The 13,506-nt window shown below is 37.0% G+C and overlaps 1 protein-coding gene across 2 annotated transcripts in view; it reads right to left on the reverse strand.

The window, feature by feature from the left end:
* The window catches only part of Rfx7 (regulatory factor X7), a 97,684-nt gene that overhangs the window by 28,987 nt on the left and 55,191 nt on the right, over window positions 1–13,506 (reverse strand). For both annotated transcript variants that reach the window (XM_028865435.2, XM_028865442.2), the window contains exons 4-5: window positions 1,801–1,883; window positions 114–236 (exon numbers count right to left, since the gene is read on the reverse strand). In XM_028865435.2, coding sequence (XP_028721268.1) covers window positions 114–236; window positions 1,801–1,883 — 206 coding nt within the window. The remainder of the gene's footprint in view (window positions 1–113; window positions 237–1,800; window positions 1,884–13,506) is intronic.

Genomic DNA, 13,506 nt, shown 5'->3' on the forward strand with positions numbered 1-13,506 from the left:
AAGCAGTGCCCAACTAGTAGCTAAATAATAAGGAAGGAATGGCAAAATTAATCACAGTACCACATAGTACTCATCCGCTGTAATACATCACACTGTAAGACACGAACACTTACTTGTATTCATCATAGACTTCTTGTTTGGGAAGTGAAGTCTCAGGATGCTCCTCTAAGGTATTCCGAATCCAGGAAAAGGCATGCATCTGCTGTGCTCGACTAGATGACATGGCATTCTGATCACTAATCATAAAATATAGACACATTTTAGCCCGGCCCCCATTAATAATTTTTTAAGCAAGGCCTAAATGTTACATTAAAAACATATTAACAACTGGGCAGTGGTGGTGCACACCTTTAATCCCAGCACTCGGGAGGCAGAGGCAGGCGGATCTCTGTGAGTTAGAGGCCAGCCTGGGCTACAGAGTGAGTTCCAGGACAGGCTCCAAAGCTACACAGAGAAACCCTGTCTCGAAAAACCAAAAAAAAAAACCCCAACAACAACAAAAACCATATTAACAGGTCAAAATGAACTCAGGACATATAGTAGATACTCAGTAATCTATAGACAAACTGCTCATTTGTGACTGTGAGCCAGTTTTTACAATCAGTGTCAGAATGCAATTACTGACCCATTCCATTGCTGGTTTGGATTCTAACGCATGATAGGTGGTAGGGATATTATAACATTAGGTTTGTTTGGCCAAAATTACCTTTGTGTGAGTATTTCCTCACTTACTTGCCTGTTTATTTGCCTATACTTACTAAATCATTAAATGTTTAAAACAAATATTACGGTAAATTCTTTATATTCCCTTTGGTCTGCCATGTAGAAGTACCTACCCTGAAATCATACTAACCACTACATCTCTAGAATGCATGGGAGAGATTTCAAGAGGATCAATATCCCACCACAACCCTTCACACAATTGGGCTCTTGGCATAAACTACCATGTCAAACCAAAAGCATGGATTTTTATTATCTGGCAGTACTTTAATAAGCTGATCTCATGAAATCGGTATTAGACAGTATAAGGCAAGCTTTCTATTGATTCTGACATTAATCTCAGCTTCCTAGAAGAGTCATCTGATTCCAAAATACCGAGCATGTTTTAGATCAGGAAATGATTTAAATAGTTATTACATTTGGTATGAGGCAAGAGCAGGTAAAAGCAATGGAATTTTTATTGCATTTCTTATGTACAATTTTAAATGAATAGAATGTTGAAAATAGCACATGAGTGAAATGAATCCTAAGAAATACTTAGAAGGTAATAAAACTCTTATGAATAGAATCTGAAGAACAATTTTCTCCATGGAAGTGTTTTTAATGATGAAACTAAAGCAATATCCCAAGTACTTAAGTACCAAGAGGTATATTTACAGTGAATTATGTTCAACACTGTACTTTCTCTTTTTCCTCTTACATCCTATGATGTGCTTACTTATCATTACATTTAAAACAACACTATATTTTAGTCTTCAGAATACTTACCTGGTTATTCTTTAGTTTTCTGTTATTTTTTTTCACAATTTTTTTTATACTGCATAAATACTCCCACTGGCCTATACAGCAAAACCCAACTTACATTTCAGTTTTTAGCCAGTGACACAAATGAATTAGTAAAATCTGCATGTAAATACTTAACCAAATATTATCAAACACCCAAATGACCTATTGTTTTGCCAGTCTGAGTTCCGAAAACCCTAGGAATACAACAATACCCACCAATCCTAACGCACACAGCTTAGCCCCATCCTACAAACAAGGCAGTTCTGACAAAGACAAGGACAAGAACAAGGCTACCTTTTCTCTGCACTGCTGAGACCAGAAGGCAGCTGAAGGTAGAGGTAGAGTTTCTCTAGGTCTGTAAACTTCTCAACTTCTTGCTGGTTACAAAGGGTTAAAAAGAAAGATCATTAAAAAAAAAAACTCCTCCCAACTAAATTAATTAACATTTCCTGTAAAAACTACTGATCTCTTTCTAAATTTCAAATACCTAGAATGTGACTAATGCTAATGGAAGTTTAAAAAACTGGAATAAAACCCACAAACCCTTCTGAACTATGCAGGTGAAATTACAGTTGGAACCTGTTTATAAGATTCTCTACTACTACTGTTGAGCAATGATGCCATCCCTGCATTCCTTCTTATGCATTCCACCCATGTCATAACCCCTTTACAATGAAGACATCCAGGGTAACTTATTCAAGCCAAACTACACTGTAATGGAAAGTAAACTGGTTAGTGGCATTTCTGATGACAGATTTTTCTGGGGAGTGTAGGGATGCAGAAGGTCTTTTTCAGACAGGTTACTCTATTATGCAGATCTGGCTGTCCTGGAACTCTCTATGTAGATCAGTCTGGCCTTTAACTCACAGATATCCACCTGACTCAGCTTCCTGAGAGCTGGGATTAAAGGCATGTGTCACCATGCCTGGCTCAGAATTTCTTCTTAATAAAGCACAGTTTAAATACAGATTCAATTTTGAAGGGAAAATAATCCCACAACCTTGAACAGCCAATTTATTTTGTTTATGGGTATTATTTACAATTGTACACATGTATGTATGTATATAGAGGCCAGGGGAGGATGTTGTGTATCTTCCTATATTGCACTCTGTTTTATTCCTTTGAGAAATGGCCTCTCACTAGGCCTAGAGTTGGCCCTTTACTGGCTAGACTGGTGGTCGGGAGGCCTTAGTGATACTCCCATCTCCCCCAACATTCCTCGGCAACACTGGGAGTATAGATGCAGGTCCATGCCCTGACTTCTTATGTGTGCACTGGAGACCCAAATACAGATCCTTATGCTTGTGCAGAAAACACTCTTACCTACCAAGTCATCTCCCTAGACCACAGCAGTCTGCTCCTATTATCAAAATTTATCCACACATATAATCTTAGACAAGCAGAGGTTAAATGCTCTTGTTGCAGAGGAGCTGGATTAACTTCCCAGAGCTCACAACCAATTCACAAGTTGCTTTAATCTATCTATTATTTGCATATAGGTCTTAAATGTATAGTTCAAAAAAATCCCATCCTCTATAGGTATTTTCCAAATGGCTTTTGTTCTAATACCTAATGAGCTATATCTCTTAAAGAAAAAACAAAAACAAAGCAAGTGGGCATTCCTTCCTCAGTTTTTCATTGACCATTACCTTCTTTCCTTAGTTCCCACACTGTGTGGTTTTGGAGTCTGCTTAGTTCATTCTTCACAGTGTATTCCACATTAACCCTTCAGTGGGACCACTAACTCTTTGCCCCACAGTCTTTCAGTCTCTTTATTTTCACTGCCACGTATTACTCTAGGTCTTTTAGCTCTTCTTTTCACCAACAAAACAGAGTTTATGGTTTGGGTTTTGCCAAGGTTCACAAATTATGGAAGAGAATCACATAGCTATATTGCGTATTGTATATTACGAAAATACTTGAACAATTACACAATATTGTAATATTGAACACAGCACAAGAGATCAACACCACAATTTTTTTTTTTTGCCTTTAAGGACAATATTTATATAACTGGCTTCCCTGCCTCCAACATCTCCCCTCTTTAATATATTAAAGTTGGCTCCTTAAATATCTTTATTAAATACTATCATTCTCTATTAACCTCTAAAGTGCCTATCATATTGAACCTAGGGAGGTTACACTGTAATAATAAAACATACATAGTATTATGGACAAAGTCAGAGACCTATAACTAAGAAAAGTATTTTATACTGATTGTGAAACTTGGGCTTCTACCTTTATAGATCTGAGAAGAGTAGAGAAGGAACTCAAGAACAGAGAAGACATTTCAAAATGTATTTCAAAAGAGACTTATAAGATGTTAAAAAAAATATTTTTGGGCCAGGCGACTATGGTGCATGCCTTTAATCCCAGCACTTGGGAGGCAGAGCCAGGCGGATCTCTGTGAGTTCGAGGCCAGCCTGGTCTACAGAGCGAGATCCAGGACAGAAACCAAAACTACACAGGGAATCCCTGTCTTGGGGAAAAAAAAACAAAAAACAAAACAAGAAAATATTTTAGGGAAAAAAATTTCAAAAATTTTGTTTTCTTATTTCAAGCAACAAAAAATTGTAAATGCTGTTATTTCTTTATCTGCAACCTGTATTTAACACAAAAAGAAAAACTACAAAATATTACTAAAAACTGCTAATATCAAACTCTATAAGGAAAATGGTAACAAAATGACCCAAGTGTGTACGAATGGTATTTTAGTCCAGTCTAAGTTCAGCAGTTTTCTGGTTTTAGACATTTTTGTCATTCACTGACAAATGTTGGCTTACAAAACAATGCTGGTTGATTTATGTAAAAACCCTAAACCTACTAGATTATCAAAGTAAGAGTATTATGTGGCAAGCCTTTAATGTTAAATATCAGATTATTTAATACACTTTGTGAAAACTTAAATGTAAAGAACAAAGGTTTTCTATTCCATTTTGAGATGTACTGGTTGTTAAAAACCACATCTGGCTGAATTTATGAAGTGAAGGATGATGGTGGTCTATTTTCATATCAGTGAACTATATACACTTAAGAACTGTGTGTGTGTGTGTGTGTGTGTGTGTGTGTGTGTGTGTGTGTGTGTGTGTGTTTCTAAGACAGGGTCTCACTATGTAGCCCTGGCTAGGCCTGAATGCAGAGATCTGCTTGTTTCTGCTTTAATAACCTTACTCTAAGTCAGCGGTTCTCAACCTTCCCAATGCCGCTACCTTTTAATATAATTCCTTATGTTGTGGTGACCTCCAACCATAAAATTATTTTGTTGCTATTTCATAACTGAAATTTTGCTACTGTTAAGAACTGTAATGTAAATATCTGATATGCAGTATATCTGATATATGACCCCAAAGGGGTCACAATCCACAGGTTGAAAACTGCTGCTCTAAATGAAAGACACCATTCACAAGAAGCCTAGGCAGATCAGTGACACCCCACCCCTCAAGAAGCTGTGTGAAGGGAAGTGCAGTGATTTATTAAGGGCACAATATTGCCTCTTAAATGCAAATAGTTTGGAATTAGATTGAGTATTACTTGTACTGCACTGTGAATGTATATACTAAGTGTGAGTTATGGTAAAATTTATGCTATATTACCAGCAAAAAAAAATATATTAAGGGTTGGAGAGATAGCTCAGAGGTTAAATGTACTTGTTGCTTTTGCAGAGGAGCTGGATTAAATTCCTAGAGCTCATAACCAGGAACCCAACATTCTCATTCTCATTCATTCTCTTTCCCTCCCTCCCTCTCTCTCTCTCTCTTGTTTTCTGAGACAAGGTTTCTCTATGTAGCCCTAGCTGTCCTCACTCAGGCTAGCCTTAAACTCAGAGATCTGCCTGCCTCTGCCTCTCTAGTGCTGAGATTAAAGAAGTGTGCCACCAAACACGGCTCCAACATTCTTTCCTAACCTCCATGGGTATCAGACATACACATGGTACACACACACACACACACACACACACACACACACACAGGCAAAATACTCATAAACATTAAATAAAAATCTTAAAAACAAAGTACAGCAACTATAGTTTATAACAGAGCTGGGCAGGTGTGTCTTCACCTCAAACTTTAAAAGATCTCATTTTAAAAGCAATGACCTACACCAACATCCCTTTATCGCTAGACTTAAGTTTTCACTTTTTAAAAGACATTCTTTTTGTTGTTGTTTTTCAAGACAGGGTTTCTCTGTATAGCTTTGGAGGTTGTCCTGGAACCTCGCTCTGTAGACCAGGCTGGCCTTGAACTCACAGAGATCCACCTGCCTTTGCTTCCTGGGTGCTGGGATTAAAGGTGTGGGCCATCACCACCCGGCAAAAGACATTCTTAAAGTAAAGTTATAAAAATGGTTTCAAATTTAGAGTGAGCCGCAAGTATTACCTAGTTTATTGAATAAATTGGGCGATAACTGATATAAGAAAATATAAGAAGAAGAAAAGGGTTCCTGCTTTTATCCATTCGTATTTAGACAAGTAGTTCACTTATTTTGGAATTTCAAATGAACCAAAAGCTCATTTACACTTATCTAAGTGGGGCATTGTGGGGGAGAAAGCTGTGAAGCAATGGTTTAAAAATATACAGTTTTGGTCTGGAGACATGGCTCAGAGGTTAATTAACAACACTGGCTGCTCTTCCAAAGGTCCTGAGTTCAATTCCCAGCAACTGCATGGTGGCTCACAACCACATGCAATGAGATCTGGTTCCTTCTACTGGCCTGCAGGTACACATGCAGGCAGAACACTGTATACACAATAAATAAATAAATCTTAAAAAAAAAAAAAAAAAAAAAACCACAACACAGCTTTGATGGCCTTTCCCCCTGAATGTTAAACATTTATACAAAACAAAACAAAACAAGCAAAACCTCCTGTTAATAACTCAACTTGAACTGAAGCTTGTAACACTATCCTGTATGTTCCTCTATTTTAGATACTAGTGTTCACTCATAAACATGCTCAGCTTATGGATAATTAATTTGTATTCATGGATTCATTTAGTAATGCTTTCAAGTATTAGGTTATACTTTCACCATCAACTAAGATGAAGCTTTATCTGTTTTGGTCTAATTAATTCTTTTATGAGACAGAATACTAAAAAATCAGATGAGGCCAGATAGAAACCTTTCTAAAAATGTAACATACAATTTTGTTTTTAAAAATCTAAAATTATAAAATTACAAAAATCTAAAATTGTAAAACATTACAAATAAAGTACAGAGAGAACAGGTAGGCATGCTAGATTTGCTTCTAATCTTTTTAACATCTCTTCAGCAGCAGCATATACAATAAGAATATTTGTATACCCAATGTTTAAAATATTAATGTAATGGGATCATCCTAAAACACTGATAGATCAAAGATAAACAAAATGTGATAGTTACACACAACAGTTGTATTCAGCCACACAAAAATTCATCTCATTTGTAAGAAAATAGATGGAAACAAAATAAGCCAGTCTCAAAAAATACTGCATATTTTCTTCTATATGTGCATTTTAGGGAGCATAAAAATAAAAGTGGGACTACTAGGAATATTTAAAGGAAAAAGGAATAGAAGGAAAATGAGAGAAAGCAATGGGGAGGGGGTGAACATCAACAAGATGTCATATGTGCTGGGCGATGGTGGCACACGCCTTTAATCCCAGCACTCGGGAGGCAGAGGCAGGCGGATCTCTGTGAGTTTAAGCCAGCCTGTGCTACAGAGTTAGTTCCAGGAAAGGCACCAAAGCTACACAGAGAAAACCTGTTCTCAAAACAAAAACAAAAAAACCCCAAACAAACAAAAAATAAAACAAAAAGTCATATGCATCTATGAACAAGTTATAAGAAAAGCTACTGGTTTACACAATCAGTATATGCTAGTAAAAACAACACAACAAACAAAAAACTAAAGTCAGATAAATGAAAAAGTATATTGTATAGAATGGTCTTCTTCATTTTTCTATTTTTTTTTTCCAAGACAGAGTTTCTCTATGTAGTTTTGGTTCCTGTCCTGGAACTCTCTCTGTAGACCAGGCTGTCCTTGAACTCAACAGAGATCCACCTGCCTCTGCCTCCTGGGTGCTGGGATTAAATGTGTGCGCCACCACCCCAGGCCTTTTTTTCTGGAGAATCTGGATGTTTAACAACAGATACTGTGATTGCTCCCCAGAGGATAATCCCCTGGAATTAAGTATTCAAAGTACTTTTCATGTTGAGAATATTTAAAACAAGGGCTCTTCATCATAAATATGGTATACTAATCCCCCAGTAATTACATGTTCTCATAAGACTTTTCTCTTGGTTTCATTTGTTTTTGGAGACTTATAACACAAGTCTTCCGATGTCCCAAGTAGTCAAATATCTCAGTCTCTTCATTCATAATCCCAAATCCCAGCACTTTGTTTCACAGGATTAAATAAGAAAGATAGAGGCAAAGGTATGAGGACTCTGTTTTCCATGTTTGTGGTCTTAATTTTCAGTTTCCTACTAGGAAATCAGGGGTGTTATAGAGGTGTATGATTTCCTTTTGTGGGGTACCTACATAAACTAAAAGGAAATTATTTTTCTATTTTCTGTCCTAGAAAACATCAAGCAACCAGGAGAGCAAACACTTTATATTATTTTTGATTACTGTAAGAATTTGGCCTTTTATTTATAAACCTACTGAACTAGGTATGAAATGAAAATGGTTTAATCCCTCTGCTCTGCTTTAAGTAATGTGATCTAAGTACACTTGGAAGATGTTGAGTTACTAGGTGTCAGGGAAGGAAAAGTGAACCAAGTCCAATAAGCAAACCCCCAAACCCTAGTATTGTAGTTTGAATGAGAATGGCCCCCATAGATTCACAGACTTCAATACTTGGTCCCCAGTTGGTGGAACTGTTTGGGAAGGATTAGGAGGTATGGCCTTGTTGGAGGAAGTATGTCACCATGGGCAGGCTCTGAGTTTTCAAACAACTCATTCCATTCCCAAGATGCCTTCTCTTTCTCTGTCTTATAGTTGTGGATCAATGTGTGAGCTTTCACCTGCTTCTCTGCTGTCATCATGGATTCTAACCCTATCTAAAAAATCGAAACAAAACAAAGCAAGAAACTCCTTTCAATTTACTCCATCCACAATATGTGTGGAGAAATTGTAGCAATAAGAATCTCAAGGTGCTGTAATGTGAATGCTGAAAAATTCATTTTCCAAGATAGGACTATAATGTGATTCTAAGTGGATTCTATGTATAATACTGTGAAAGTTATGTATCTAACAGTATAAGTAGATTTTAATAAGAAAGAAAAAAAATCAAAGAGATTGTCAGGAACATTCCCTGTATTAAGGAAAGTTTACATTTAGGAATGTGGTTTCAAATATAATTTGGGTTTTTATGTTAATTTTATTTATTTATCTCCTTAATTCTTAAAATTTGGATTCATAAGTTAATAGTAATAAATTAGAAGAAAACTACAGGAAAGAAACAAACAACATAGAATTTTTTAGGACTAAATAAAAAATATCACAGTTAATTAAAATGTCTTTACTAAGTTACCCCAAGGTTATCTCACAAAATAAACCTATCTTCTAACCACAAGCATTTTAAAGCCATGGTATATATATATTTAATTAGATGCTCCAAAACATGGTCTTAGTTTTAGTCAAGTCTGGGTTAGTATGCTGACCTTGGTTAGCATTTAGCATTCACTATAGAATGCTTCTTATAGCAGAGGAGGAGAAAAGGAACTTTTTCAAATGGTCATGCTTTACACATACCTCTTTAATGACGTATTATAGTATATACATTGGGCAGGGGCAGGAAACACTTGAGTGAGCTACTTTAACTTACTGTTAGGAGTGTGTAATCTCTCTTAGGAGGCGTGATTCTAATATGAGTCTGGTTCTAGAAAGCATGTATCCTATATTCTAGTGTTCCACACCACTTTTAGTCTATCCATCACATTAGCAGTTAAGGAGAATAAGTTAATTCTCCTCCCACTCAATAATGATGAAACACACTTGAAAGTTTCAAAATTAAATGAAATCATTCATTCATCCAGCATTAAGTATTTAGTACATTATAGGTATTATTTATATTTTAGTAACATGAAACTGGAAAATAGACAAAATTTATCCACAGGATGAAGATAAATGCTGTAAGCAAAAAAATGTTGGGAAGCATAATTTAAAACAAAGTGATCAAAGGCTTCCCACAAAGCAAAAAGGCAAATGCTTTGCAAAATGGCTGACGTACAGCAGAGATTCCTATAAGACATCGTTATTCTTTGTTATATTTTGCTTCCTATTGACTGGGTATTGTAATGGCACCAGGAGCAATGATAGCAGGTAGTACACATTACTAAAAGACAAAAATAGAGGCTTTCCCCCCATTTTCTGTCCTCATATAGATAATTATGGTTTCTCCAACCCTATGAAGAATGACTCTTGGGGCTGGGTGGTGGTGGCACATGCCTTTTCCCCCCAGCACTCAGGAGTTCCAGGCCAGCCTGGTCTACAGAGTAAGTTTCCAGGACAGGCTCCAAAGCTACACAGAGAAACCTTGTCTCAAAACAACAACAACAACAACAACAACAACACAACAAAAAACAAAAAACAAACAAACAAATAAAAACCCAAAAAGAATTGACTCTTGGAAGAACTTTGTCCATAAAGAATCCAACACAAACTCCAATGTCAGGCACTGTGATGCAAATAGAGAGCACTTAAGAAAAGTATCTTTGCTGAGGATGTAAAGCATGGTGGGGGCTGAGAAGACTTGAGAGCTCCTATCACTTCTGAAAGAGAACTCAGGAGCAACTGCTGACATGTGGAAAAATGGGTTTAATGTACTATATGTAATTTTTTTAAACTTTATTTTTATTTTATATGCATTGGTGTTTTGCCTTCATGTATGTCTGTGTAAGGTTGTCAGATCCCCTAGAACTGGAGTTACAGGCAGTTGTGAGCTTACATGTGGGTGCTGGGTATGAACCCAGGTCCTCTGGAAGAGCAGCCAGGCCTCTTAACTGCTGAACCATCTCTCTAGCCCAAGTATACTACATTTTCACCAGAAGCCAGAGACCATTTTTCCCCCTAGTGAACTCTTCCATATTTGAAATAGAAAAACCAATTCAAGAATTTTGATACAACAAGGAAAAGTAATTAGACATAAACTGAAAGGGATTAAAGTACTATTCATTAATACTATAATTAAGTAGGCATCAAGTGTTAAGGCCTCTACAAAAATTACTATATTTACAGGGCTGGAGAGTTTAGAGCACTGGCTGCTCTTGCAGAGGACCAGGATTTGGTTTCCAGTATCCACATGTTGGCTTACAACCCTTTTAACTCCAGCTCCAGGGAATTCAACATCTTCTGGCATCTGCGGGCACTGTTTACACACCAAGGTGCTTTGACATCTACACAGGCAAAACACTCATATACATCAAAGAAAACCACAACCACCGTATTCAGTTTGTAAACAGTGAGAGTGTGCTGCCAAAAGTCAATACAGGCAATAGGGCACTGGCTAGCAAACAATTTTCATTACCAACCACAGCAGCAGCCAAACTTTAAAGAGTTAACACTTAGGAATAGTTTTAAGAAAATTTCTATGAAATCTACAGAGCAAACTACAAAGGTGTATTGAGAGAAATTATGGGAAGATCCATCTAATAGTGACATCCCAATCTCACAGGGGAGGATTCTGATAGTCACTGCAATCCTAATAAAAATATCAATGGAACAATTTTTCTAAAAATAGAAATTGTTAAAGTAACTCTAAAACTTGTATAGAAATGGCAAAAATAATTTGAATTGTTTATAGATCTGTTACCCAGACATCATACAAAGTGACACCAAACAAGACAATGGGGTGACGTCAGGGATAGAAGGGAAGACAGTATAGAAAAAGACCTGTACATTATAATTTTTGATAGGCTACACAATTCTCAACGAATGGCACTGGAACAGCTAGACACCCATGCAGGTGGCAAATATCAACTGAATCCAAAAACAAATTCAAAATCAAAATGATTCAAAGATCAAAAAGAAAAGACTAAACTATACAAATTTTAGAAGGAAAATTTCCATGGGAAGGTTGAAATATTAGGAAAAGTGAAGTTAAGATGTTGGAAAGGCTGGGCAGTTGTGGCTTATGCTTTTAATCCTTGCACTCAAGAGGCAGGAGACAAAGATCCACATCCAGCCTTATCTACAAAAAAAACCCTGTCTCAAAACAAAGAAACAAACAACAACCCCCTGGCCCCCAAACTCAAACAAAACAAAAATCAACCAAACAAAAAAAGATACCAGCAAATGCTTCCTTTAAAACATTTACAGAATGGCACAAAAATGGTCAAAAAATAGCAGTTGTGTGCATCTGGAAACTGACTAAAGGAAAATAATACATGAAGAAGTACTTGTTACTAGAACTCTGAACTTTAGTAGACAACTATCAAAGTCCCTATTATTCTTGCTTGAGCCTGCTACCATGACCCCATCTCAACTGTCCGAATAGTAATGCTACCAAAATGAGGCTTGCCTGTGTCTTAATGAAGCCGGGGGTAGGGTTAGATGCGCCTCCTGGAAGGTTAATTCCAGGATCAAGTAATTGAAAAAGCCCCTTGGACAGCCCTAAGACAGTCCTTCAGTTGTACAAGCCCTCTCTAACAATAGGGAAAAAAAATCTGACTATGGCTTGGAAATAAAACCTGGTAAGAGATTACTCTAAAGATACACATACACACTAAGGAAACAACATTTTCTCAAGGTGACCTTTGGGATACCACTTAAAAGCTTGTGCATATGGACTGCATCTCAAGCAGATGGCTATAAAAAGATTATAGATCACGTGCAGTAAATATGATGTTACATAAGCAGAGATGCTAATCATCTATGCCAGTCAAAAAAGGATCTAACCCCTCAGGGAACTCCTCCATTTCCCCTTTGTAACTAAAAGTCCGAGGAAACATAGGAGGAGCTCTTGAACCATGTGCTTTCTGGAGCCCATTGCTCTGGAGTGTACTTTGCTTTCATTCTCACTAAATCAATGGCCTTCACTACTGCTTTTCTATGTTTTGCTCAATTATTCGAGATACAAATGTAGTGGTATTTGCTCTGCCCATGACCTTGGGCTATAGGGCCCAAAGAAGGAGATGCTTCCTGCCACTGTACATGAGTGACCTCTTATAAGAAGTTAGAGAAGGGTCTCATGACCTCTTTCTCTTTGCTCTTGCCTTAAAGGTGGCTTCGCTCCTGGTCAGATCAGAGGATGACTTGTGCTGCCTACTCCATTCTGGAATTGTAAGTGTATTTCCTTTATTTATTTATTTATTTATTTATGGTTTTTTTTTTTTTCTTCCCGAGACAGGGTTTCTCTGTGTAGCTTTGCGCCTTTCCTGGATCTCACTCTGTAGACAGGCTGGCCTCGAACTCCCAAGTGCTGGGATTAAAGGCGTGCGCCAACACCGTCTGGCGCTCAATTTATATCTTAATAAATTCTGTTACCCATTTAATAGACTCACGTGGATTGATTGTAATATACAAAGAAATGAACATTTGTATCATGAAAGGTTCCCAAGACCCTTTTTAGTAATATAAACAAGGGAAAACTTGAGTACAAGTCAGCTAACAAAAATTTATTAATTAATAAACAGTATCTTTTTTATAGTCTAGGTTGGTCTTGAACTCACAATCCTGCTTCAGCTTCTGAGTCCTAGGTTTAGAAATTAAAAAAAATATTTATTTTTATTTTATTTGCATTGGTGTTTTGGTTATATGTATGTCTGTGTGAAGGTGTCCGATCATGGAGTTACAGACAGTTGTGAGCTGACATATGGGTGTTGGGACTTGAACCCAGGTCCTCTGGAAGAGCAGTCAGTGCTCTTATCCACTGGGCCATATCTCCAGTGCCCTGGTTTAGAAAATTTTAATAGAAAAACCAAAGTAGAGAGAAAGACAACCAGAGAAAAAAGAACAGTCTTCAAGACCAGAATAACATCAGTAATTTCAATATTATGCATAACTGAAATTTTAAAGAGGGG

The sequence above is a fragment of the Peromyscus leucopus genome, chromosome 7 (assembly GCF_004664715.2).
Source record: "Peromyscus leucopus breed LL Stock chromosome 7, UCI_PerLeu_2.1, whole genome shotgun sequence".
NCBI classification, from domain to species: Eukaryota; Metazoa; Chordata; class Mammalia; order Rodentia; family Cricetidae; genus Peromyscus; species Peromyscus leucopus.